The following is a 25,684-nucleotide window of genomic DNA, read 5'->3' on the forward strand; positions in this document are numbered from 1 at the left end:
TTTGTGTTGTTTACAGAGAGAGCAATGAGTGCAATTTTCTTACTGTTTCAGGGAAAAAATAGTATTGCCTGTCTTAAAACCACCTCCTCCCCACCAAAATGCTAATATAATCACTGCTGACTGACATACTGATGCCTCTTTGGTAACTAAAAGAGGTTAAAAACGGATATGCAGAATCTGGGTGAATGACTCATAAACTTAATGTATAATCAATTGTAATTGAGAGATACTCTGTAAGAAACTGCTTATTAGAACAGCAAGATCAAAGATGTGCGTACACAGGGATTTTAAAGGTCTCATTTTGTAAGTCTTGATGCATAGTTGCTTTGAGGATGGTTAGGTTTGCAGCACTGGGTGCTAGATCCCAGGGCTCAATATTTTGCTCAGGTAAGGAGGAATGTGAAATGAGCACATGCTTGGTGGTGTGCAGAGCCTGATTCAGCTGTGGAGAAGAAAGCAGTTAAGGTACACAATGGGTGAAAAATTGCTGCAGGGACATGGTAAAATGCTTTACTCTCCAGCTTGACCAAGAGGTGAGTAGGGAGGAACACACATCTGGTAGGTGTTTACTTTTGCCAGGTTACAGCTAATTGTCAGCAATTAAAGGTAGTTACCAATCTCTGAGTGTTGTACTCTGTAAAAAAACTAGCATGGTGTCCACCGTGACATGTCTGTTTTTCTGGGTGATCAGGCTCTTTCCAGCACTTGGTGACTACTACCATTGCTTTACCTTTGTTTAGTTTTTAAGAGTAGCTCTATCTGGGAACTCCTGAGTGACTTTGAGTGAAATTAAGTGCTTTGGGTAATTGGAGGGAGGAGGATTTTTTTTTGGGGGGGGGGAGGGGAGAGGGGGGAGAGGCATGTTGGAAGATGAAGCTCCATGTTGCATTTTTAATAAGAGATTTCAGGCTACAGCACTGTGCATTCATCAGATTTTCAGTAGACTGGAGTGCTAAATGCCCTTGTTACTCCCCCAAGGAAGTGGGGACGGTCTCTGCATGCAGAGGAGCCCTCCCTTTGCACTGACTCCTTCTCACAATCGCTCAGTGTCTGCCCTTGGGGTCGCTGCTGTGGGACCTTCCTTTCAGCAGCAGGGGCACATGGCAACGCTATTACTGAAATACAGTTCAATATAAAGGCCATTTAGTCAATGCCAGCATTCATTTGGCGAAAGTTTAGCATTAGCATTTTTTGTGCTTTATTCTGCAAAGTGCTCTGATCCTCATGAACAAATCGTTGAGACTCGCATGTAATGCACCTCATCAATAGTCCCATTGATTTTAGAGCAGCTAATCACATATTTAATTTTACAGAGCTTGCTGAAATGATTACCAAGTTGGGAGTGAGAGCACTCCATTTCTGGAGGCTTTAACCGATAGGTCGAACTAATCTTAAAAAAAAAAAAAAACAACAACAAAAAGACTTTGACTAAAAAAAGACTCCATGATCTTGCTTTCTTATCAGAGAGGAATCAGACCAAGTGAGAGTAACTGTAAGCATAAATAGGAAGCAAAGACAAGTTCATGGTGATGTAATCATCCGAACTGGAGACTCTTAAGGCATTTTTTTTCTTTTTTAAATGACTATTTTTGTAGAAGAACCTTAGTCTACTTATAATTATGTCTTCAAGGCAGACAGCTCTTTGAGCCTCACAGCTGGCAATTTGAGGTCTCAATGTAAATGTGTTTTCCAATGTTGACACTGATTTACTTCAGAAAAAATGGTGACTGTTGCAAGAAGGTTCTGTTTCCTAAAGAGTTTCTCATGAACCCGAGTCAAAAATAGGGCTGAATTGCCAGGCATGGATTCAGAATTGTAGGTTTCCTTGTAACCAAAATTATCCAAATTAAGATTACCTTGGAAAAAAAACCCAGCTTCTTTGTCTGAACTGTATATTGCCACTTAAACCAATTACGAGCAAACATGGTGTGAGACATGCTCCATTTCTGACAGAGCCATGGTAATTCCCTCTCTCCTCTGTGCTTCTGGGAAAACTTGCACACCCTGGACTAGAGCACGCCAGCAAGCAAATACGGTGCGTGCTATCTGCTGAACCTGATGTCTGTATATGAGCGGATGTTTTATGCACTCACAGTGTAGTTAGCGGCTGATAACATATTTGGCAGGCACTTTAGGTACCTGTTTTGAAATATTCAATGCTTTGTTTACTTTTCATTCATATGCTGCCACAGAAACGAGTTACTTGTACTTCACCTGTGATTTTGTGTGTTCTTCCAAGAAAGTAAAATTAGACACGGTGGATAAGGTTTACAGAGAAAAGTTATGGTGAGAGGAAAAAATCATTCCATTCCCTAAAAAGGGAAAGAAAATACATCTTTTCTATGTTTGTGCAGCCCCTCAGACTGCTTGGTGCTGCATCTACCCCAAAAGCCGGTAAGCGGCAGTTGCTTCCCTGTCTGTCAAACGTCAACGCGCAGTACGCCGGGGCGAGGCTGTTTGCCTTGCAGTGTCGCTGGTGGGACGGAGCAGATGCAGGGCTGCTGTCCGAGGGCTCGGGTGCGACCCGCGCGGTGCCGCTGCGGCCCCCCCCAGCTGGGGACCTCGTCCATGCTGGTGGCTTTTTTGCTGCGGAGAGGATGCTTGTGCATGCGAGAAAACAAGAGCGCTCCCAGGAAGCAACCCTGGGGTGGCTCGGTGGTGGTCGAGAGTTCAGGCAGGATTTGGGAAGGGAGCATGAGGGGTGCCTGAAGGCCACAGTCAAGCAACATGTTTAATGTTGGTCTGACCGCATCCAAGTTAAGCAAGTGCTGACGTGTGGGAACAGAGAACAGGCTCTGTGGTCAAGTGAGATGAGATTAAAGGAAAAGGTGTATGTAGGCAGAGGGAAACGAAGAGCATAGGCATGATACGCGGAGGTGTGAAGGGCTAATGTGCCACGGTCGTGACTCTTGCAGTCTGGATGGTGAGAACCAGTATTAGGAGCAGGGCCTGCCTGATACGCATTGCCGTGGCATTGCAAGGATCATCTTCTGGGGTGTCTGCGGGATAACATTTCAGCTGCGGATGTCCTAGCCTGCTTTTTATCTTTAAATTTTCTCTCTCTTGCTCAGTTTCATTTGCTTATGGCTTTCTGTGACTCTGTGAATCTCCTACCCCATTACACTCTCCTGACCTTGGTTTCAGTGCACTGGCAAGCTCTGGGACCAAGCTTCTGCTTCACCTGTGATCTGTTGTTGCCCCCTTTTTCTACATGCTGTCTCTTTAGCATTTTTTTTGGCTTTCTTTTGCATTTTTAGCTTGTCCTTTCTTTTCTTCCTTTCTTTTGCTTTTATAGAAGAGCTGATATTTTAGGCCCTGTTCCTAAAATACCCATCTGGAGATTAGTTTTGAAATAACCCCATTGAGATTGCTGGTATATTTAAACTTAGTGTCACATTAATGCTTTTTTTTTAATTAACAAATTTATGCATTCTAGTATTATTGCCTAACAGTGTCTTCTAGTTTTCTTCTTTGAAAATAAAACTGCTTTATAAGTTTTCAGTTGAGATACTTCATTTTTATAATTTAGATTTAAAAGCAATAAATAAAAAAATGTAAGAAAGTTTTGGTCAGTAAACAACTCAATGTTCCTGCAGCGTATTTCTGTGTGAATTATCTTGTCAATTAAATAGTCTACCTGTAGCTATCACTTTTGGAGGGCAGTATTTGAATAAACATAATGGCTCTTTATTTCAATAATCTCCTCCTATGTTGATACAGTATCTTTCACTGAATACACATTGAGTACACAGTTTTAAAAACACAATTAAGAATGCAGTGAGATACATGTAGTGAGATTTGTATGTGTAGAGAGTAAAAGGGTAAAATGACTTGCCTAATAAAGGAGTGGAGCTAACCCTGGGGTAACTGTTCTTTTGTATTCACTTTTATCCAGGGATGCAAAAGTAAAGACTCTGGCACTCATTATTCTGATGTTTGTCTTTCTGTTCCCAGGACATTACATTTCTGTGGATACATCTCATGAGGGTGAGAAAGCAATACTTTCCAGTCCTGAACTACATTTGGAAGAGTGGAGCTGTATCAGACTGATTTACCAAATAGCAACAACTTCAGAGTCTTCATCTGATCCTGCCAGGCTCAACCTGTATCTGAGGCAAGAAGGAGAGAGCTTTGATCGTTTGCTGTGGTCAGCCAAGGAGCCTTCAGATAGCTGGCTCATAGCTAGTTTAGATTTAGCAAATAGCACAAAAAAGTACAAGGTACGTATGATTTTAGAAGGTACCAAAGGATTTATTGTGCACATGTTGTGATATATGCATTACTTTTTGAACTTTGTCACCTTTGGCCTTATTATTGGCCATCGTTGTCGACTCAAGCAGGAAAGCTTACTGTGGAAAAAACAAAGAGAACTGAGCAGAAATGGTATTTTTCTCCAGGAACTGAGGCTGGATTTTACTTTCCTGCTTATTAAAGGACTTGAACATTCAGGCCTGCCGTATGCAATACCTTTTGCTTTGCATGAGATGTAATTCACAGAAAAGTGAACACAGGGCCACGAAGTGTTAGAGAATTAAGGTTTGTTCTCCATACAGTCCTGTATCAGTCCTAGCAGTGTCACAGGTCCATAAGTTTGTTTCATGTTTGGTTCATGTTATTTCAGGATTTCATGTAAGATTGGCTTACATGAACCAATGTAACATTACAGTAATATTACAGAGCTGGACACTGTAAACCAGTTTTTGCATTGTGCTTGAGTGCAAGCAATACTTTTTTTAAGTTCTCACTTAAGACTTCCATGGAGAGTGTAGTCTCCATGCTTCTTGGATAGATCAAAAATTAATTCCAGCCTGTTGGGATGCTGGCTGTTTGTTCCAAAAGCTCTAGCTTGCAACTGATCTGGCCTAGCTCTGAGTGAATCGGTCGACCGTTTTTATCTCCAAAATCAGTGAGCAATGCTATTCTGAGTCAGATAGTTAATGTGCTTCCAAATAAATGCATTTTTCAGCTCTCTGAAAAGCACAGCAGACCGAACCGAAGCAGCAACAATGCCTCACTTCTCTGCTGACTGGCAGAGCTGTGGCAGATGCTTGATCTCCCAGGCCTTAGGTCTGCAGCTGTGCTTGCTCATTCCTGTCTTCTGCCTGTGTGAAAGAAGTGAGAGTCAGGAGCTTGGAGGAGAGTATTTCTATCCAAATCCTGTCACACCGTATCTCTGCAGTAGCTTCCCATACAGAAGGGGAACCTATTATATGTAACCACAGCTGAGGAGTCTAAAGTCCTACATTTGCACTGATATGAAGTGCAGGCTACTTACGCCGCGTCCCATTGCCTTTTGGTGTGCTTTCTCTCCTAGGCAAAGGAGGTGAACTCAGTCTTCAGTGCAGTCTGCCTGTCACTACCCCAGGTTATTTCATCAAATGCACTTCTACGGACTCTAGGGAGTAGAGTCTCCTACATATGTTTCACTAATTCACCTGTTTCTGTGGTTTAAATGTCCAGTGTGATGATGGAAATACTGACACCCCTAAAATGTACCTTTTGATTTATATTGTGCAGATTATTCTTGAAGGTGAGATGGGAAAGGATAAATCTGCCAGCATAGCAATTTTTGAAATAAAAATAACTCCAGGATATTGTATTGGTGAGTAGTCTCTGCCCAGCTGCCCATATTCTCTGCATAAAAAAAATGCCTCACTGGCTGTTTGAAAACTGAACAAAAGGTCTTGGCTTAGGGGAAATAAAAGTATCTTTTTAATTTGAAAAATAGTCTGAGAAGTTAATGAAATGGACAGTTCATTGTTTTAAAAATAAGATTGTGCACTCTTATGTTAATATTTATTTGCCTGCCTTGCTTTCTAATGTGTGTAGACTCTTCTCATACATTCATTCTATTCTTTTGCTATTTATTGTTCAAGCAGGACCGAGTGTTATATTTTCACAAAACTAGACTGCTGCAAACAGTAGACATAACACCTGCAATGTTATTTTTTCTTGTATGCCTATTCATGCTGCCTTACAGAGGTGTCCTGCCAGCTGCAGAGACAAAACTGTGCTGATACTTGCACTTATTGTCTGTTCCCCATGACATTTTCCAAAACTGCTAATGAAGTTCAAAAACTGCAGCAGCTGGGAGGCTAGGAGGCCTTTAGCACTCTGGCAGAGTGCAGCTGAATTATTATATTTCTTTGGCTGTGCCAACTGCTGGTCCTGCCTTGCTTCCACCTACCCCTGACAGCTCCCTGCTCCGTGCTATAGCAGCCTGGCACATTTGCCATGGATCACCCTTGCAGTGCAGCTACCTGCAAAGCTTTCCATTCAGCAGAGCAACATGGTGGTTTCATACAGTTGCAGTAAGATTTACCAGTGGGAATTTTGCTCAGACTATTTAATAAGGGCTAGAAAGTGGTATATTTTAAATCTGTTTTATTCAATTCTAAGTTACAGTAGTCATATAAAATCGAACAATGAAAGATAGGTACAACTGGACAGGTTGGAAATGAGAGTCTATAATGGTCATCAAGAACTGTGGCTAAATTAGCTTCCATTTATTATTAAGTGTTGTGTCCAGTTTTACAAGTGTAGGCATTCAATGCACTGACTCACCTAAACCCAGGCCAATGCTTAGGAATAGCTTTTCTTGCAGTTTCTGTAATACAGATGTGTGTGTTAAGCTGTTACGAGATCTTCATGATAGTGTCTACAATTGCAGAGTGTGACTTTGAAGAAAATCACCTTTGTGGCTTCATGAACCGCTGGAACCCCAACGTAAACTGGTTTGTTGGTGGAGGAAACATTCGCAGTTCTCAGTCTGTCCTTCCCAAAGACCACACACTTAACAGTGAATTGGGTAAGCAGGAAACGTAAAATGGAAGTAAAGTGGAAAATTTGGGTCTGTGCCTGTTGTTATGCTTAAAAACAACTCAGAGTAGTATGGTGGATGGTAAGGGGTGGGAGGGAACCATCTTTCTGTGGATTTTAAAAATATGGGCCATGATAATGTGTAATATATTTTAAAAACTTGTACTGCTGGCCTGTAAATCTTGCAGAGATTTTTTCCTAATGGCCATTGGAGCTGAGCAGGAAAACATAGGGACTGAAGCACATTTAGAAAATTTGACATTAAATCGCACAAGTTTTAGGAGTTCTGTTTCTTTTACTCAAACAAGGTTCTATTAATGCAGCCCCCAGAAGGGAGGGTACTTTAAAGGCTTGAGGGGTTCTCCAGCACTTCACCTGTGTGAAAAACTTGTCCTGGCTACCTTGCTGAGAGAAGAGCCTTTTAAATAATCATAGCGAAGGGTTGGCAGGTATTTTAATCCTTAACATAGTTTTGTATGAAATACCACAGTAGATGACACTTAGGAGATCTGGCTTGTTGCAGTACATTGCACATCTCAGACAAAGTGAAGTTTGTGACAAAACAAGGAATTGCATCCTGAAAAGTAAGGTTGATACTCCTTCCTTAACTCATGCCGCTGTGCCTTTTTATTTCATTTCACAATTGTGTGAGTTGAGTACAGAGTGTCAGTCCAGCCCTGCATAACCCTGAGTGACTTAAAAATTGGTAAAAAAAATTGATGAAAGTTTAACTCACCACAACTTTAATGGCTGACTGTGGATCTATATATTAAAAATTACTGTATATGATAGCAGAAACTACCATCTGGGAGGGAGCTGTTTCCTGGTAGTCAGACTGTTTCTGTTTTACAACAAATCCTCTCTGTGGACCACGGACAGAGAAGATCCCAAGAAGCCAAAATTTGCAGAAGAGCCTCCTTATTCCACTCAAATGAAAAAAAAGAAGTGAAATCTCCAGGTCTAAAAACAGTATTAGCTAATTAATGGGCTATAGGAGTGTGGAAACAAGTACAAGGCTAAATACACAGTCTGCAAGGTCAATGCTGAAGTAGCCTGTGAATTTGGCATTTCATCCTACTACAGTAAGTTTTCTATTAATGAAGCAACATTTTTCAGTTGATCAGCTTACATCGTTTGACGCTGTAGATCTGTGTTTCTGGGCATGTGAAAGAGGAAAAAACTACAGATGCACAGCATACCATGCACATGCGTATGTCTTGTTTAAATCAAGATGGTGCTGCCAAAATTAGCATAAGCCTGAGAATCTATTAAAAATCCTTTTAAAATCCTGTGGGTAGTATTGGCTGTTGGAGGGCAGGGAATTTACTGAGTTGTAATGCATTTTTCTTCTTATGAAGAACTCCCCAAAGGACTTTTAAAAAAATGTTTTCACAAAAAATATTCAGTAAAGATAAAATATTTAGAAATCAAATCCTAGACAAACAAAGCAGAGTTATACATGCAGTGAACTGTACAGAATAAAGATTACTTACTAAGTCATTTGTTATTAATAACTAAGTCATTTGATCTATTAAATGAAATACTGACTAAAACAGATGAGGAGATACATGGCTTAGTCTTACTCATTTACTTAGTTTACCTCAGTGGAAGTTAGCACTTAGATAAAGACTAAATACTAAATTAAGCTGTTGTGAGGGAGGGATTTTACTCAGTTGTAGTGCATTTTTGCATTTAGGAACAGCTCCAAAAAATTCAAAAAATTACTTTCTTTATAATAAAGTTTTAAAATAAAGAGTTGAGAAAGACCAGAGATTGACTTTTTTGCCTGTGATGTCTTAGCCAAACAACTGTGGTGTCCGTAGGAAAAAAGGAGAAAAAAACAGGTTGCTTAGGATTACTAACATTTCCTGGGAACCAATCATTGCTGTCTAAGTTGTAGAGATACACTAGTTCCTGCCCATCTGAGGATACTTCTTTTAAGTCATGTTCTTTAAAGGGTGTCCTTATACCAAGTTTCTTTTATACTTTTAGGTCACTACATGTATGTGGACTCTGTTTACGTCAAGCATTTTCAGGAAGTGGCCCAGCTAATCTCACCAAAGACAACGGCCCCGATGTCTGGCTGCTTATCTTTTTATTATCAACTTAAGCAGGAGAGTAGCATTGTTTTTACCGTTTACTTGAGAGATACAAGTGGCTTTTATGAAGAGATCTGGAAAACAGAAAGTGCATTGAGTGCAGGCTGGACTTCAGCAGAAGTTGACTTCAATGCACCATACCCAATGGAGGTAAAACAGTCATTCCGGTATGGCTCACTTACACCTTCCAGGTTGCATTGTACATCAGTGCTGTATCAGACCTAGTGGGGAGCATGGCAGTAGCCTTCCAGTATCTGAAAGATTGTTTTAATCATAGTGGTGATCGGTTGCTTCCTTTGCTATTGCAAAATGCCAAAGAGAAATCACTTTTCATTCTGGTTTTCAGCAAAGATGGGGTCAGGTAGCGAAGTACTTCAACAGGCCACTGTGGCAGGTTGTGGAGTCCCAGTAATGTGAGATCTTTGAGCTCCCACTAAATAATGTCAAGGTTCTCTCAGCCCACTTTGAGATGGCAGAGACCAAATAAATCCATTAATGAATGGAACACATCAAATGAACCCAAAGTTACTCTATCAGCAGGAGACTCTTCACCAGGAAGGTGAGATGAGCTGGATTTAGTATTGATTATGTATAGAAGAAACTTCTGTACATTCCTAGAGTGATGCAGGACATTAGGATTAGTAAGTAGACAAAATAGAATAAAACAAGTGCAGCAACTTACATGTCATCCATTGAAACAGACATCAGATTGTGCAGGAAAGGAGCTGAGATCTAATAGCAAATGACACTATAGGAACTATAGGAACAGAACAGCAGGGGTAGCTAGCAAGGTATAAAATTTGGTGGTATCATGGAAGTCATTTAAAAGCAGCATATCTGAAGCCAGGAATGAATATGTAATAACAATCTGAAAAGACTTTAAAAGAAAAAAAAAAAAAGAAAAAAAGCTGAAATGGTTAAACAGTGAAGTGAAGTAAGCTATGGAATGAAGACGTTATTCTAAAAGCAGAAGTTGTATCCAAATGAGAGGAATAGAAAAAGATAGTGTGTTCTAGCAGGCTGTAAAGAAAGAGTAGGAATAGTATTTTAAAGGAGTAACATTAATTACAAAGCCTTTGGCCACACGTCAGAATTAGAAAGGGTATCTAAGAATCTGGGGGGCTCTAACCAAGGTATAATAGAAGTGCACAAATATTTAACCACAGCAGAAAAACTGAGTGAGTCCTTTGCATCTTTGTGCTCTGTGATGTGAGAAAAAATTCCATCATTAGACAATTTTTTTTTACTGGAGTAAAGTTAAAGGAACTGTCTTAAATCGATTCATCAGAGGGAGAATAGGTAAAAAGACTAGTAAAAAATCATCAACACTAGATGGTATCACAGAAGAATGTCAAAGGAACTCTCATAAAATAGCCAAGTTGCTAACTGTAATACACAATTATATGTAATTGCCTAAGTAGGACAGGAATAGAGAGTGCAAGAGGGTTGCAGATTTTGTATGATTTCCCTATTGGGCAAATTGGTTGATATTGTAAATAAAAATAAACATTTAAAAACTTGAAGATAGATGTTTATTTGTGGAATAGCCCTTGTGGTACCACAGTTGTTTCTGCCCTCACAGTCTACTGTACAGCCCATTAACCACAAGCTTCTGATCCTGACCATCCAACCAGATTTTTACCCATCTGGTTGTCCTTTCACACAGACTAATGTCAGAAATTATATGCAAGAATATTGTAGGAGATGGCATTGAAAGCTTTGCTAGAGTAGAGGTAAATGACAGCCACTGCTTTCCTTTCACCTGCAAATCTGGTCACTGTCACAGAAACAGGTTGGTCAGGCATGGTTTACTCTTGGTAAATCCACGCAGACTGTTCCTGATCACCACCTTCTCCCTCATGTGTCCAAAACTTTGCTCCATAGTTTTCCCAGGGACCAAAAGTGATGCTGACCAGCATGCAGTTCCTCAGATGGAATTTTTTCCCTATTTTATAGATATGTGCAAGATTAGACTTTCTGCAGTTGAGGTGGACCTCCCCTGATCTCCACAACCTGTCAAAGCTTGTGTATACTGACCTTGCAAGGACATCTACCAGCTCCCTCAACACCTTTGCTTGTGAGCAATCCCTGACTTTATTCTCACCCTGGCTGGTGGTTCCTTTCCTTGAGCCCTGTCACTGAGCACAGAGTCTTGGCAGACCTTGCTGTTGATGACAGAGAAGGCGGCAAGGACCTCAGCATCGTCTCTGACCACTATCACTAAAGCACCCACCCCATCGAGCAATGGACGCACATTTTCCTTCTTCAGTCTTTTACGACTAGTGTAGCCATGAAAGCACTTCCTGAAGTCCCTTGCAAGTCTTGACTCCAACCGAGCTTTTGCTTTCCTGACACCACACCAACATGCTCAGGCAGTGTTTCTTATTCCCTCCTTTGCAGCCTCTCCTTGTTTCCCCTTCCTGTCTGCTGCTTTCTGCATTAAGGCTGTACCACGGCTTCCTTGATTAGGAAGCTGGCCTTCTGATAGGTCTTCTTGTTCTGCTGAATATTGTGACAGTTTTTGAGCTTAGAGGATGCTCTGCCTAAAGACCTACCTGGTTTTCTGGACACTCTGGACCTCAGAGTTACCTTCAGTGGGATCTGACCCACCCTACCGATCCTACCCCGCATAAGCCCAGAGCTACTCTCCTAAGGTTAAGGGTCTGGGCTCTGCTACTTTCCTACTTCTCTCATTCTCTTTAGGGCTTTGACCTCCACTATTTCATGGTCACTACAGTCAAGGCTGCCACTGATTACCACATCCCCAACCAGTTCTTACTTGTTAGTGAATATTAGATTCAGCAGGGTATCACCAGCTTTGCACCACCCCTGGTTGGCCCACCCAGTACCTGCTTATCTAGAAATCCTCCAGAAATCTCCTGGATTGCTTGCATCCCAGCATTTTGCCCTTCCAGCAGATGTTGGGTAGGTTAAAATCTCCAAGGAGAACAGACATCTGTATCACAAAGACTTCTTTAAGTTGGTCAAAGAAAACTTCATCCCCTTCCTCACGCTGGTTGGCAGCGATCTGTCACACGCTCCCACTGCAATGCCACAGTTGGTAGTGTTTCCTCTGAGTTGGCCTTACAAGCTTTTACCCATACTCAGAGCCCCATACACCCAAGCTGCTCTTCCACACAGTGGGCAGCCCTCTCCTCATTTCTCCTACTGGCCTCTCCAGAATACCCTGTATTTGTCCACTGCAGCACTCAGTTGTGCAAGGTCTCCCACCATGTCTCCATTATCATAGCAATGTCACAGCTCTGTGACTGCATGCAAAGCTCTTGTTTCTCATGTTTATCTTCCAGTTATAAATAGGTCTATGAGGTTTTAAATTACCTTCAAAATGTTTTAAGTAGGGAGGTAGCAGAGTTTGCTGATGATACTATTCAAAATACTAAAGAGAATAAAAACAAAAAGAGCCACAAAAAATTGCAGAAAGGTCTCATAATACTGAATGGTAAATGAATTAAATGTTCAATAAGTATAAACTAGCATGCAAAGGAAAAAACAGTCCTAGTGCTATTGCTGTAAATTAGTTAATAATCACTTGTAGTTAGTTTTATGAAAATATCATCTCAGCTCTTAGTAGCTTTCATAAAACCATCTGGAATCTTAGGAATTATTTATAAAGGAATAAACAGTAAAATAGAAGATGCCTTGCTAGTGAATAAATCTACAGGGTACTCATGTCTTCAGTAGAGTGTACAACTCCAATCCTCTCATTTGAAAAAGGACATCCTAGAACTAAAAGAGAGTGATGAGGATAATCAGAACTATAGAGAAGCTGCGTGAATGAAGACACTTCAACCTGTAAAAAAATGAAGGAGAATATGGCAGAGATTCATAGAAATCATGAATGAGATGGAGAAGTTTTAACTATTTATTCTTTCTCATAGTTTCCATTGCTGTCCAAAATTCTTAATGATCAGGTAATTGGTTTAAAATAAACTAACAGAGAATTTTTTCATAGATAACATAACTATATTGTGGAACTCACTGTAACAGCATATTATTTTGATGAGCCAAAAGGTGATTTTCTTCATGGAAGAAAAAAAAATCCATCAGGAACACCATGTGAGGGAAGTAAATCTGAAGACTTGCCTTATTCATTTTTTTCTGTAGGCTTCTTCCTCTGTCAGAAACAAGATACTGGGCTAGGTTAGCCTTTGTTCTACCCCATGATTTTCCATGTAATCTAGCTATTAATAATACAATTGTTATTTTTAGAGACCACTGGACAGAAGTAAAAGAAAACTTTGCTTATACTTACTTTAGCTGAGCTTCAAAAGGGTCTTTTTTTTTTTTTTTTTTTTTTTTTTTTTTTTTTTTTTTTTTGTGCATCTAGCTAAAGAAAAGTGTCAGGATTCTTTTGCAGCTCTCATAATTTGGCTGCCATCTGTAGGTGAGACATCACAGGCATTGCTTTCGCTGAATAGGCTCTCACTCTGGAAGCATTTTGTATTTATATCCTTGTTCTGTCCCCAGGGTTGCCTTGTGATTCAGGCCTTTTCTCAAAGTTTTCCTGTAATTCAGAGTTTTGATATTTAAGATTTAACACACTGCCTCAAGAATTACAGACTGTCCTGCATTTACCTTGGGAATATCTCCTGAGAAAGGCTGAGTACAAACATTATTTGGTTTTGTGGTAAACAAAATAGAATAACAACTTTGTTGGTTTTCATCTTAACTATAACTTTTTAAAGAAAATCTTCCCTGCCAGCTGATGCCAAGGCATGACTTTTAGTGTCTGAGGATGTTATCTTCAGAGAAAACGTAGTACGATCATGACAGTTCATGCAGAGTATTACGTATGGGGTTTTTTTTAGCTCTTGATTCAGATAGATGCTGGACACAGTAGTAATCAGGCAACTTTGAAGTTAAAGTCAATCTAGAGTAATAACCCTGCGTACTGGCTTTGCATGGTCTCATGACAGTTTGAAACTTTGAAACTACTGATGCCTCATAAAGTAGTGGAAGAGCTGTGTCCCCGGTGGCTCTTCCTAGGCTTGCGTGGACAGAGATGTGACCCCACGGTCTGACCACGATTTGTATTACTAGTCAGTGATATAATACAATTTGTCCCGACACCTGCAGTACTCTCTGAGCTGCCCTGGCGTCTGCCGGGCCGTTTGATCACAGCTCAGTAGTACCAACACATACTCTGTACGTTATTGCGTGTATGGTAGATGAATAACAAATGATTATCATTTCCAGGTGATATTTGAAGTTGCTTTCAACAGTGCCAAGGGAGGTTATGTTGCCCTTGATGACATTGCTTTTTCTCCAGTTTACTGCAGCAATCAGACAGGTATGAGTTCTTACTGCTGTTTGCATTCCTTTTTTTTTTTTTTTTCCCCATATGCTTTGCCTCTTTGAACCACGTATTTTAATACTTGCAATATTTTGTAGTTACATGGAAATACTGCTATCTCAACTGACCAGTGCTATGGGATCCTTTTTCTCCTTAGGGGCAAAATGACACTATAAGATAGATAAACACTAATACTGTTTATTTGATCAGCTGACCCAGAAACCAGTCTTTAGTGCTTCTTCTTCAATGACCTTGCCTCAGAGATCTGTAACTGCAGCACTGGGCTGAATGCTGCAGTTGCATCTCCCTGACATTTAAACAAATTACCATTTGCAGGACTGTCTCAGAAAGAGAGAGATTATAGTATTTCCTGCCCTAACCCCACATTAGTCTCAATATCAAGGCTCAAGTTTGGATCCACTCTGATAAGTTAAATGGATAAATTCAGCTAGAACTTAGCCTACTAACTCTGACTTTGAAGGGCTTTTTTTTTTTTTTTTTTTTTTTTCCTGTTTGAGAAACAAATGCCAATCATTTGCCTGATATTTTGTGGAACTATGTTTAGCTGCTGGTTAATTCTTCAGACTTATCTGCTATTTCCATCCTCAACTATTTTAAGTAGAGATGTTCCAAGAGCAACAGATGTTCATTCTCCTTGCATTCAGCTGTAGGCGGTTTTTCAGCTGTTCTGAAGACATTTTTTGCAAAAGATCACAGTCTTTTGTTGTATATACAGCACTATGTTCAATTTTTCAAGAAGTTTTGGTCAACAAAGGTTTCTAGACATTTTGGTCAACAAAGGTCTACATGTTAGCCTAAGGGAGGGAAAATGTTGCAAAGTACTAAACTTGGTCTCCAAAGGATGACTCAAAAGTTGGGTCTGATGCTGCATGGGTCTGTTGGTGCTTCAACTGTGTTTTCTTGAGCCTAGGAAAGCAGAGGTGGAGGTCCACAGCAGCCACCTCTTTTTCTGAAGGTGGAGAAAGACACAAGAGCAGCTGCTTACATTTGGTGTATGTGAAGCTGGAGAGACCAGAGGCATCTCTGCAAAGCCAAAAATTTGCTTCTTCTGAAGTTACCTGCCTGTTTTCCGGCCCCTGCCAGGGAAGTCCCTGTTTGTTAGTGCAGCTGTGTTAGGCCTGCATGGGCTGTGTCCGCTGTTGTAGAGGACCCTGGCTTCTGATGCAGCTGAGAACCACATGGGCGCCCTGGGTTGTGCCCCCCTTTCCCTGGGCGACCTACGCGCGATTGATGCGGCTTTTAAAGGAGTAGGAACGTCCGACATAAAAGCAGCCTTTCACAACGGGGCTGTTTTCAGACTACAGCAAATCCTGATTATGAATTCCACGTAGCAGGTCAACGAGAGAGCCATCAGCTGGGCTGGGGGGATTAGTTTAGCTTTTAATAAACAGCACTATATATGGTGCAGTTTTCTTCTGTGTGGTGACTTGTGCAGTGCTGAGTGATGCATAGCTCCAGAGGTCAGTAGCCATGAACGAAGTAGCACGTGAACCAAATGCTATTTGGCTTACATACATACAGCATGTATATGTACACACATTGTACATTACAACAAAAAGCTTTTGAGAAAAGTGAATTTAAAAAATATTACATATTTATGTTAGAAAGTTATACACTTGGAAATTAAACTGAAAATGAAACGTGACTAAATATGACAAGCACGGACGCCGACACACTCACATACATGCTCATTTTGTCCAACTATCTTTTGAATAAAGGAGCAGGATGAAAACAAATGTCTGAATGTCTTTATATATTATATACTGAAGGATTAATCTTCTTTTAATATATGTAGCTTATTTATTTTTAAAGGGACTATGAAGGAGGATTTTTTTCTTCCTCTGGGAAAAATAGAAGAAAATAAGGTCCACTTGTGATAGACAGCTGATAGTTTGATATCAATGTGACTTCGTACCATGTATCCACAAGGTCTTTGTATATGTTGGTCTGCTGTAATACACATTACTGTTAAACACAGGCAAAAAGAGATGAAGCAGTATATTTCGGCATCCTTGTTCTTCAAATACCTATGCCTATTATCCTGTGCTTTTCCTAACAGAACATATGCATATATCTTTTAGGAATTTATTTCAATCCTACCGAGGCCAGCTGCAATTTTGAGGAAGATCTGTGTAATTTTTACCAGGATCACAAGGATGGTCCAGGATGGAGCAGAGTGAAAGTAAAGCGTAATGTGTATAGAGCAGGAGATCACACTACGGGATTTGGTAAATCAAAACTCTTTTTCATCAGAAGAGTCATACCAGATGTAAAGTTTAACCTGTTCTTCACCCTGTTACATAATGTCATTGGCACATCGGTTAGGGTACCTCCCTGCAGCTCCCTTCCATGAAAAATCAGTGCACACCACTCCGTCCGGCTGGGAGTCCGGCCGTACAGGGACGTGCACGTGAGCGGGGAGGTCACCTGCAGCATGCCGTTATGTGCCCCAAGGCCACGGCAGGCTCGTCTTCCTGCGGTCACCCAGGGCCATAAATCGCAGTAACTGTGCTGGGCAGTACTGATTTGTGGCAAATGTGATCCCACAAAAACATGCAAGAAAATACACTAGTAGTTTAATGCATTGCTTTTAATGTGGAAGAGCACTGGGCTCTTAGCTCTTCCATGCTTAGGACAGTTGCATTTTTAAGGGAAAACTTTGAAGTTTTGTGTAGTGAAATGGCATACTGCTGCTTGAACAGTATGCTAATGTGTTCTGAAAATGTCTGATACACTGATACAGTGCTTCTCACACATCCCTTTATGTAGAATATTTGTTGTTATTAATCTGTATATGCTAAAGCCTCACCTCTTCCATACTTCGTGCAGGAAATAATATGCTGTATCATTCATCATTCATTTTTCAGTCTGGGAGTGGTACCCTAGAAATAAAGTCAGGTTTCCAGTGGAGCGAGCAGGCTGCAAAGGAGAACATTTTTCAGTGTAAATTTGAAAAATTCTCACTTCTAATAACTTAGCCATGTGCCAGTGTAGTTTAAAATAGCAGGGATGTTTTTAGAAAAATTCTTACTTCCTTTCAAACAGAGTGTAATAATCTGTTTCCTGCCAGTAGAAACTCTCTTTACTGCCCAAATGTGCAATAACAGAAACTGCTTTAATAGCAAATCGTCTTTGCAAATTGCATATTAGAAATACTCAGTAATTGCATTGTCCTACAGGTTATTACCTGCTGGCGAACACAAAGTTTACGTCACAGCCTGGATATATTGGACGACTGTATGGCCCTACTCTTCCAGGAAACTTGCAGTATTGCCTACGTTTTTATTATGCCTTATATGGATTTTTCAAAATGAGTGGCACTCTTGCTGTTTATATCTTTGAGGAGAATCATGTGGTTCAAGAGAAAATCTGGTCTGTCTTGGACTCTCCAAAGGGAGTTTGGACACAAGCTGAAATCTCGTTCAAAAAACCTATGGCTTGCAAGGTAAGAGCCAACTCTTCACATTTGTTTCTTCCTGCAAAGGTATAGATGAGGCTTTCCCTAGCCTTTTCCTCACTGACAGCTGTGTTACCAAGTTGTCTGTCCTGCCATACCTACAAAGTGAATTAAAGGTCCCCAGGCAGAGCTGTGCGGAGGTCTGGCTGGAGGTCTTCTTCACAGTCTGGCTCTTGGTGAGCTCCAGTAAGACGGCATCATGGTGGGACCAGGGCAGTGGACAGTGCTGTCGTGTCCTGGAGCGTAGTCGCAGGATTCATACAGATTTCAGCTGATGACTTATAGTGGGAGGTGGTTGTGCTCTGGCCTTGGGCTCTATGTCCATACACATTTTCTGTTTTACCCTACAAGATTTTGAATTACCCTACTGAACTGCAAGTCTGAACTAATCTAAAAATTGAGAACTGATTACATTCTGGTCAAACTGGGAAGCTGATCCTAGTTTCCTGAACTAAACCACTGGGTTAAAATATGAAACTGTAAGTCACTATAATTTAGAGCAATGGACTTGAAGTATTTGCAAGGTCTGGTTGGAGAGGATACTTTGTTATCTCAGCAAGTTAATAAGATTAACAACATAGTGTTTCACACCCCCTCTTGAGTAAGTCCTCTAGTTGCTACTATTCCTCCTCTCTGTTCTTTTAACAGAGACTGATTTTTCTTGGATGACTCATACAAACTACCATAGGAGCTACTCCTGCAGTTATTCTGATTTCTGTAATGTTTTTTCACAATCTGTAAGTCATCTGAGGAGGACCAGATGCAACTAATTGAATGTTGGATCACTACCGGAGGACACTGAGATAAATCTAGCTTTCTTTTTTCAGTGTAATAATACTGTGCAAATATGGATGACAGCTTATGCTAGTAACTCTTTGACACTATTTCTGAATTATAGACAAACATCTTAAGCATTTTTACGCCACTATAAAGTAATTTAAAGGTGGTAGTAGTTATTTAGTTTAACTTTTCTTGAAAAAAGTATTTTGTGGAAGCAAATACACTCTAAAAGAGAAGCTCACAAAACAGTTGTCTATCTGTGCTAAAAAGGAGATTTACTCTGAAAATTTCAGGCCTAGCAGTTGGATAATTGGTTATTATATTATATATATGTAATGTATACATACCATATATAATACGTATTTAGATATATAATATTATATATTTATGTAATATTATAACAAAAATAATTCTGATATCTGATATGTTTAAAAAGTAGATGAGATTTTTATACACAGAACTTACTGAATTTCAAATGCCCTTTCAACTGAGATAGAAAGAAACAACATATGAATTATATTACTGTCCAGCAAATGAATGATAGAAAAGTCTCTCACAGTGTCACCCCAAAATATCTGCAGAAATATATTTTCCTCCTCTGTTTAAATCAGAAAAGATTTTTTTTTTTAAAAAAAGCAAGCTTATAACATACTTTTTCATCTCCTGCTTGTTTCTTTATAGCTTCTAAAAAAGCTTCAGTTACTCATGCAGCGTAATACACCATAAGAGTAGTGATGACAGCTGTACATGACTGCTAGCAAATGGTTTATAGCCTTGGAGGCAGCATTCTGCATTTTTTTTTTTTTAGCATCTGGCATTTACAAGGAAAATCTTCCCCGATATGAATTGATGAAGAACAATTTTAATGTTTTCCTAGAAATTAGTGCATCTAAAAAACTTGTAAAAAGCTTGACTGGGATGGAAAGCTTTTCTTCAATTGCTGCTTTCATGCCTGTAGTTACTAGTCTGTCTGTAGGCAGTAGCAGATGGGGCAAGAACAAAGAAACTGAGGGAATATCCTCTCTTCTTTTGTGCCGTAATGTCTGCAGGAGGAAAGAAACCCAATGGTCTGTGGAAGGAGGCCTTTGGCAATGCTCAAAAACCTTCAGCCTGTTCTTTAGGTCTTGCGACAAGTATTTTCTCCTGATGAAACAAATTTCAAAATGTGAAACAACTATTAAGGGCCATCTTTGCAAAAGAAAAGAGCAGAAGCATATTTTGGGGAAAACAAAACCAAAAACACCTGCAGGTCTCTGGCAAATCTCTGATGTTGTGCGACCAGCCTGCTAGGCCAGACATGCTTCACTACAGAATTATGTAATCAGAAGTTACTAAGTTTTGGAACCACCCATTGACAGGGGGTAATAAAACTCACTGAAGTCACTCTGATTAATATAAATTTTTTTTCTTGTATTTCTGTTGTGGAGGTATTTCTCAAATATCACAAGAAGTGAGATGATTGAGATCTAGATAAAACCTGAGTTCACATATTGTAATTCAGACACCACTTATCCAATTAACAATGTCATTTGAGGGTTTTGGCCTATTATCTTATGATTAATATATCTTTTTTTCCTGGATTGGAAAGTTAAACTAGGTTTTTAGGACTGAGAAGGCACATGCAAAAGACAATGCCAGAGTTAAAGTCTGTCTCTGCTTCCTGTAAGGCAAGGGTATGAAATCACTATAATTAAAAGCTGCCTGATTGTAATAAGCACAAGGAAGCTTTAATTAAATTGCACAATGAACCTAATTCTTGCATTCTCATGGCTAAATTTCAGCCTTAATACTTTAAAAAAATCATCTTATGCATAACTTTATTTGCTTTTTTTTTCCCCCAAGCCAGCTGAAGGAAACGGAACGGCACTGGGCAGTAGCATTATACAGACACTTTTTTTGGCTATCTGGAGGACTGGAGTCTTAAACAAATAAAGATCTCTGCCCAGGACCTAATAAAATAGCTGACAAGGAGCAATCACTGCCCATCTTCAGTGTAGGCCAGTGGTGGAGGTGCATGCTACAGAGAAAGAGACCTTCACCTGCTCGCTGAAGCTTGACCTCTCTTGCCCTCTCTCCTCCGATCTGTCCTTGCATCCTGTAGCTACTTGCTGATACATCTCTGTCTTTTCCATGATGCCCCGTAGGCAGCAGCTCCCCACTCACGTTCTCCATTTTACTCATGGTCCCTTAGCTCTGGCCAGTCTCAGTTTTTCCCGTGAATCCTGCTGTGTCCCAGTCTCTGTGCCTGCTTTGCCCCAGTTCTTGCAAAATGTAGTTTTTCAAAAAACTAATGACTTGCCAGAAAGCACAATTCTGGCACAGTGACCAAAGCTTGACACATTTCATGCCCCTGTTCCAAAGTCTAGGAGTGCCCAAGCTTTTAATAGAATTTTTAAAATAGGGGCAAAATAATGCTTTTTTTCCCCTAGTCTTGTTCTTGGAAATGATGGAACCATTTTGGCTTAAAAGTTCCAAAACAAGCTTGAAGCAAGCACCCAGCACGGAAAGTATGAGCTGAAATCGTTGCATCTTGGCAGTGTAATAAGCAAGTGAAAATTCAGTCTTTTAATAGAGTAAGGTGGTCTTAAAATTGGATAGTGGTACTACCTTTCCTTCAATACAGACATAAAGGCTGTTTTGTGGGGTGCATCATGTCTAGACTGAATTGATAAGAGGTTGAGTGCGTGCATGGTAGTTTGGTGGCTGGAGTTCTTGGTTACTGGGTGGGACTTGCAGAGTGGCTCAGTGTCTGTGGAAACAGTAAACAGTCTCTTGGCTGTTCCTTAATGACCAGCAAAGTCAGAGATGCAGTCGTTATGCTTCCTGGGCCAGAGAGCCGGGAAGGTCACGAAGCTTTTTCAGCCAGAAAATGATTGTTCTAAAATTCTGATTACATGCATCTTTTGTCTTTCTTCCTACTTTGCATGTTCCTCCCAAGCCTTAAAAAAAAAAAAAAACTTTCTAATATGTTTTATTTTTGATAATATATTTTTTACATCAGGCCAGTAAGAAGGCTCCTGGGTTGTGTAATGGTTTTTCATAAGTTCTTTTTGAATTAACTAACTGGAGTCTGGCACAGATTGTTGGCTTGAGTTCTGTGAGCAGGAAACTTGAAGCTGGCAGGCGTGCTTTAGTATGACACTTCTTTGGAAATACCATGTGAAAAGGGTAGGTGGGTAAGATCCAAGTGAACAACTCATAAATGTTTATATATGCGTGCGTAAATAAACACACATACTGCAAATGCATATGCTATATAATGTTAACAGTTGGAAATTCAAAAATTTGATTTCTCACTTTGTTCTTGAGTCACTCTTATCTTTTAATTAACTACCTATGGTACTAACCTATACATAAAAGGTGTTGTTTTCATACTTTGTAGTGCCCAGGGAAATGTGGGAATGAAAAAAAAAACAAAAAACAAAGAATTTCCTAGCATTTATTAAAATAAATGAAATCCTTCATGCTTTGTTGTATAAACCTGTTTAACAGCAACGTAAAAAACAGATCCTGAAATATAAAGGTTCTTTTATTCCTGTTGAATGTACTGAGATTGATTTTCCATATAAATATATGGCAGGGGAGGATCAGACCTAACTGACAGCCAAATTCACTTATGCCATAAGGAAGCTGGGGATGCTTATATACACCAATGAGCCTGAATTTGCATTTTAAGTGAGTGAGTGTGTGTGTGTGTGCGTGTGTGTGTGCGTGTGCATGCACATTTGCACAACCATGGAAAGAGACTACTTTTACAAAGCTGCAGAACAAAATTCAAATTGCTGTATTGAATTGAAGATTTGAGTGCAGTTCGCTTTACCCACATTAGCTCTGCTCACTTCAGCTAGATTTGAGTTGCTGTTCAGAACATCTCACTGGTGTTCAAGGGTGAACATCTCGTGTTTATCCATTCATGCAAATATTTATAACGTTACTCAATAGCATTTGAGTACCTCCCAAAGAGTTAACACCCAAATCCACAAAAGGGCAATTGGCCTCATAACATTCCCCCCCCCTATTTCCCTCAGGGTAGCTGTGGCAGCATTTTGAGGGTTTTCATTTTATTAATCTACTTTTCTTCCTCTGTGACAGTTTTTTTCCCTCGTTTTTCTTTCCTTGAGTTCACCCGTTTGTTTCTCATCCCACCTACATAACGAGTTTTACTTAGAGTTGTGAGAAAGTGAAATCGAGTGAGTGAGTGTTGCACTTCAAATGTTTAGTTCCTTCAAAATGAACAGAAGGAAGGACTTTTTCCAAATGACTAAATATTGAAATCCTTTGCACAGGATGCTGTGCAGGCCAAGAGTATACATGCACTTAGAAAGGGATTAGGCAAATCCATGCTGTGCATGAATTGTGGTGACCTGTAAACGCTATGGTACAGGTGTGACCTCCAGTTCAGTAGTGTCTTCAACCACATCTCTGCAAGATGAACATTACATTTCAGGGGAATAATACATTATGGTTAAATTTTTTTTCTTGTACGGTTCTCCCTAACTACCCCCTATGATATTCTCCCCCCAGCTACCTCCCCAGGGCTTCATATCACAGTCGTGGGACCTTTGCAGTCATATAGTGTCACTGTGATGATACTCAGCAAAATAGCATACTTTTAAAATCTCATTATGTCAGTATTTCTCCTTTTTATTGAAAGTCTGTGTCTCCTGCTTGTATACCTAAGTCCTGGGTAATGATGAATCCAGAGTTGTTTAACATGAAGTCCTAGATCTCCATGGCCAAGTCACTAGTCTGTAAAGGAGAGCCCTTTGGTCAGGAGGGCTGGCTTCATCCCTATCTCTTCCTCTCCTGGAAAACCATCACTTCTGGCAAGTAAAGGAGCACCATCCTGTTCAACTTCTTCATCAATGACCTGGATGAGGGGACAGAGTGCCTCCTCAGCAAGTTTGCTGATGATACCAGGCTGGGAGGAATGGCTGATACAGCTGAGGGCTGTGCTGCCATGCAGAGAGACCTGGACAGGCTGGAGAGCTGAGAGGCAGAGAGGAACCTCCTGAGGTTCAACAAGGGCAAGTGCAGAGTCCTGCACCTAGAGAGGAATAACCCTATGCACCAGTACAAGCTGGGGGCTGACCTTGTGGAGAGCAGCTCTGCAGAGAAGCACCTGGGAGTGTTGGTGGATGACAGATTGACCATGAGCCAGCAATGTGCCCTTGTGGCCAGGAAGGCCAATGGTCTCCTGGGGTGCGTTAGGAAGAGTGTTGCCAGCAGGTGGAGGGAGGTGATCCTGCCCCTCTACTCAGCCCTGGGGAGGCCTCAGCTCGAGTCCTGTGTCCAGTTCTGGGCTCCCCGGTAGAAGAGAGACGTGGAGCTGCTGGAGAGAGTCCAGCGTAGGGCTACAAAGGTGACCAGAGGGCTGGAGCACCTGCCCTGTGAGGAACGGCTGCGAGAGCTGGGCCTCTTCAGCCTGGGGAAGAGAAGACTGAGGGGGGATCTTATCAGTGTGTACAAGTACCTGAAGGGAGGGTGTCAAGGGGATGGGGACAAACTCTTTTCAGTTGTCCCATGTGACAGGACAAGAGGCAATGGGCAGAAATTGAAGCACAGGCAGTTCTGCCTGACCGTGAGGGGGAATTTCTTCCCAGTGAGAGTGACGGAGCCCTGGCACAGGTTGCCCAAAGAGGTTGTAGAGTCTCCTTGTCTGGAGATCTTCAAGGCCTGCCTGGATGCAACCCTGTCTAACATGCTCTAGGTGACCCTGCTGAGTGGGGAGGTTGGACTAGATGATCTCCAGAGGTCCCTTCCAACCTTACTGATTCTGTGATTCTGTGATTTCAGTGAGGTTCTGACACAACTCTTGCTCTGTCTTTGCATGGTAAGATACGCAGCTTAAAGATGCTGGGATTAGTTGCAATTTTATAGTGAGTCCTTCTGTCCTTCCTTCTCCCACCTGTAAAACAGGTAGCATTTTAAAGAGTAGTCACAGAAGTGTCATTCTGAGGATGCCCATTTAAAGCAAAATATTAGGGTTTCTAAACAGTAACAGTAGTGCTTGCAAAATGTGTATCCTAGTCTCTATGATATTTGATATAGTTATGAAAATAATATGTTGGAAAGGAATGTGAAAATTACTCCAGTTAGAAAGTGATATCTTAGTGGCCTGCACCTTCACAGCAGCTAAGCAAAGGGCTGTGTTGCACTACTATTACATGCTTCCATTTGGTAACTGTCATATTTAACTGACATTTCCTTATTTTGCTCAGGTTTTTATTTTGGGTACTTAATATTTTGATATTACTATGCCAGGTCATCTGAAAAGACTCCAATCTAAAGGCAAAAACCTTTCCCTATTACAAAAAGCCAGCAAACCAGTTTCAATGAAAAGAAAATAGAGCCATAGTAAGAGAATACTGAAAAGCTAGCAGGGCCTTAGGGGACAGCAGAAGTTATCACTAGTTTATAAGCTTTTCGGTGCAGATAGTATTCTCTTCTAGACAGTGCAATTCTTTGAACTTAGATGCAGTATTAACAGCCTGTGGCCTTAGCTTTTTGCAGTCAATTTTATGGTTATCTTTCATTGTTTATTTCTGCAACCTATTTGTCCTTGGACAGGAGATCTTTTCAAAAATATTTGTTTGGATGTCAATAACTTTGTACCAGTGTCATCCAGTTACGTATATAGAAACTTTCATGATCTATTATTTAATCCTCAGCAGCTCACAGTATTTATTTAGCAAGAAAATTAAACTTGCATGGCAACTGCTGTTTTGAAGTCAGTTTGTTTAAAATGATACAAAAGGTTGCAGACATTCACATTTTGGCTTACTAGTTTATTTCAGTTATTTGATAGATCACTTCCTTTGTAATTTAAATGAAAACAAGCGATTTAAAAAAAATTAGTTTAGTTGAAACTAGCTGAAAGTAATTTGGGCTGGACTGACGATGTTTGTGTCAAACAGCCCTGGGACAGTCCCAGCGGTTCTCTGGTTCGCTGTGCCGGCGCGCGCTGCGTGGCTCGTAGGCGCCTACACAGCTGCGTGCTGGTGTCACCGGCTGAAGAGTCAGGCTCACTGTTTGGTTAAAACGTCTTGGCGGCTTCTTTGTGTCATGTCACATCTTCGCTTCTGGTGCTCAGATTTCTGTTTGGATTTCGTAATACTGAGTTTTGTGTCACGTTACTTGAAGTTACAAATGTTGCTCTTCACAGAAACCCAACCCAGAGTCCACTCCCAGTTC

At 40.6% G+C, this 25,684-nt stretch overlaps 1 protein-coding gene across 1 annotated transcript in view; it reads left to right on the plus strand.

Annotated features, from left to right (window-relative positions):
* MAMDC2 (MAM domain containing 2) overlaps positions 1-25,684 on the plus strand; it is a 60,815-nt gene that overhangs the window by 24,687 nt on the left and 10,444 nt on the right. Inside the window, exons 3-9 of the mRNA XM_062600185.1 lie at positions 3,955-4,220; positions 5,518-5,602; positions 6,671-6,808; positions 8,812-9,068; positions 14,136-14,229; positions 16,335-16,481; positions 17,433-17,698. Of these exons, the coding sequence (XP_062456169.1) occupies positions 3,955-4,220; positions 5,518-5,602; positions 6,671-6,808; positions 8,812-9,068; positions 14,136-14,229; positions 16,335-16,481; positions 17,433-17,698 (1,253 nt within the window). The remainder of the gene's footprint in view (positions 1-3,954; positions 4,221-5,517; positions 5,603-6,670; positions 6,809-8,811; positions 9,069-14,135; positions 14,230-16,334; positions 16,482-17,432; positions 17,699-25,684) is intronic.

Source organism: Rhea pennata, chromosome Z (genome assembly GCF_028389875.1).
Source record: "Rhea pennata isolate bPtePen1 chromosome Z, bPtePen1.pri, whole genome shotgun sequence".
Lineage (NCBI taxonomy): Eukaryota > Metazoa > Chordata > Aves > Rheiformes > Rheidae > Rhea > Rhea pennata.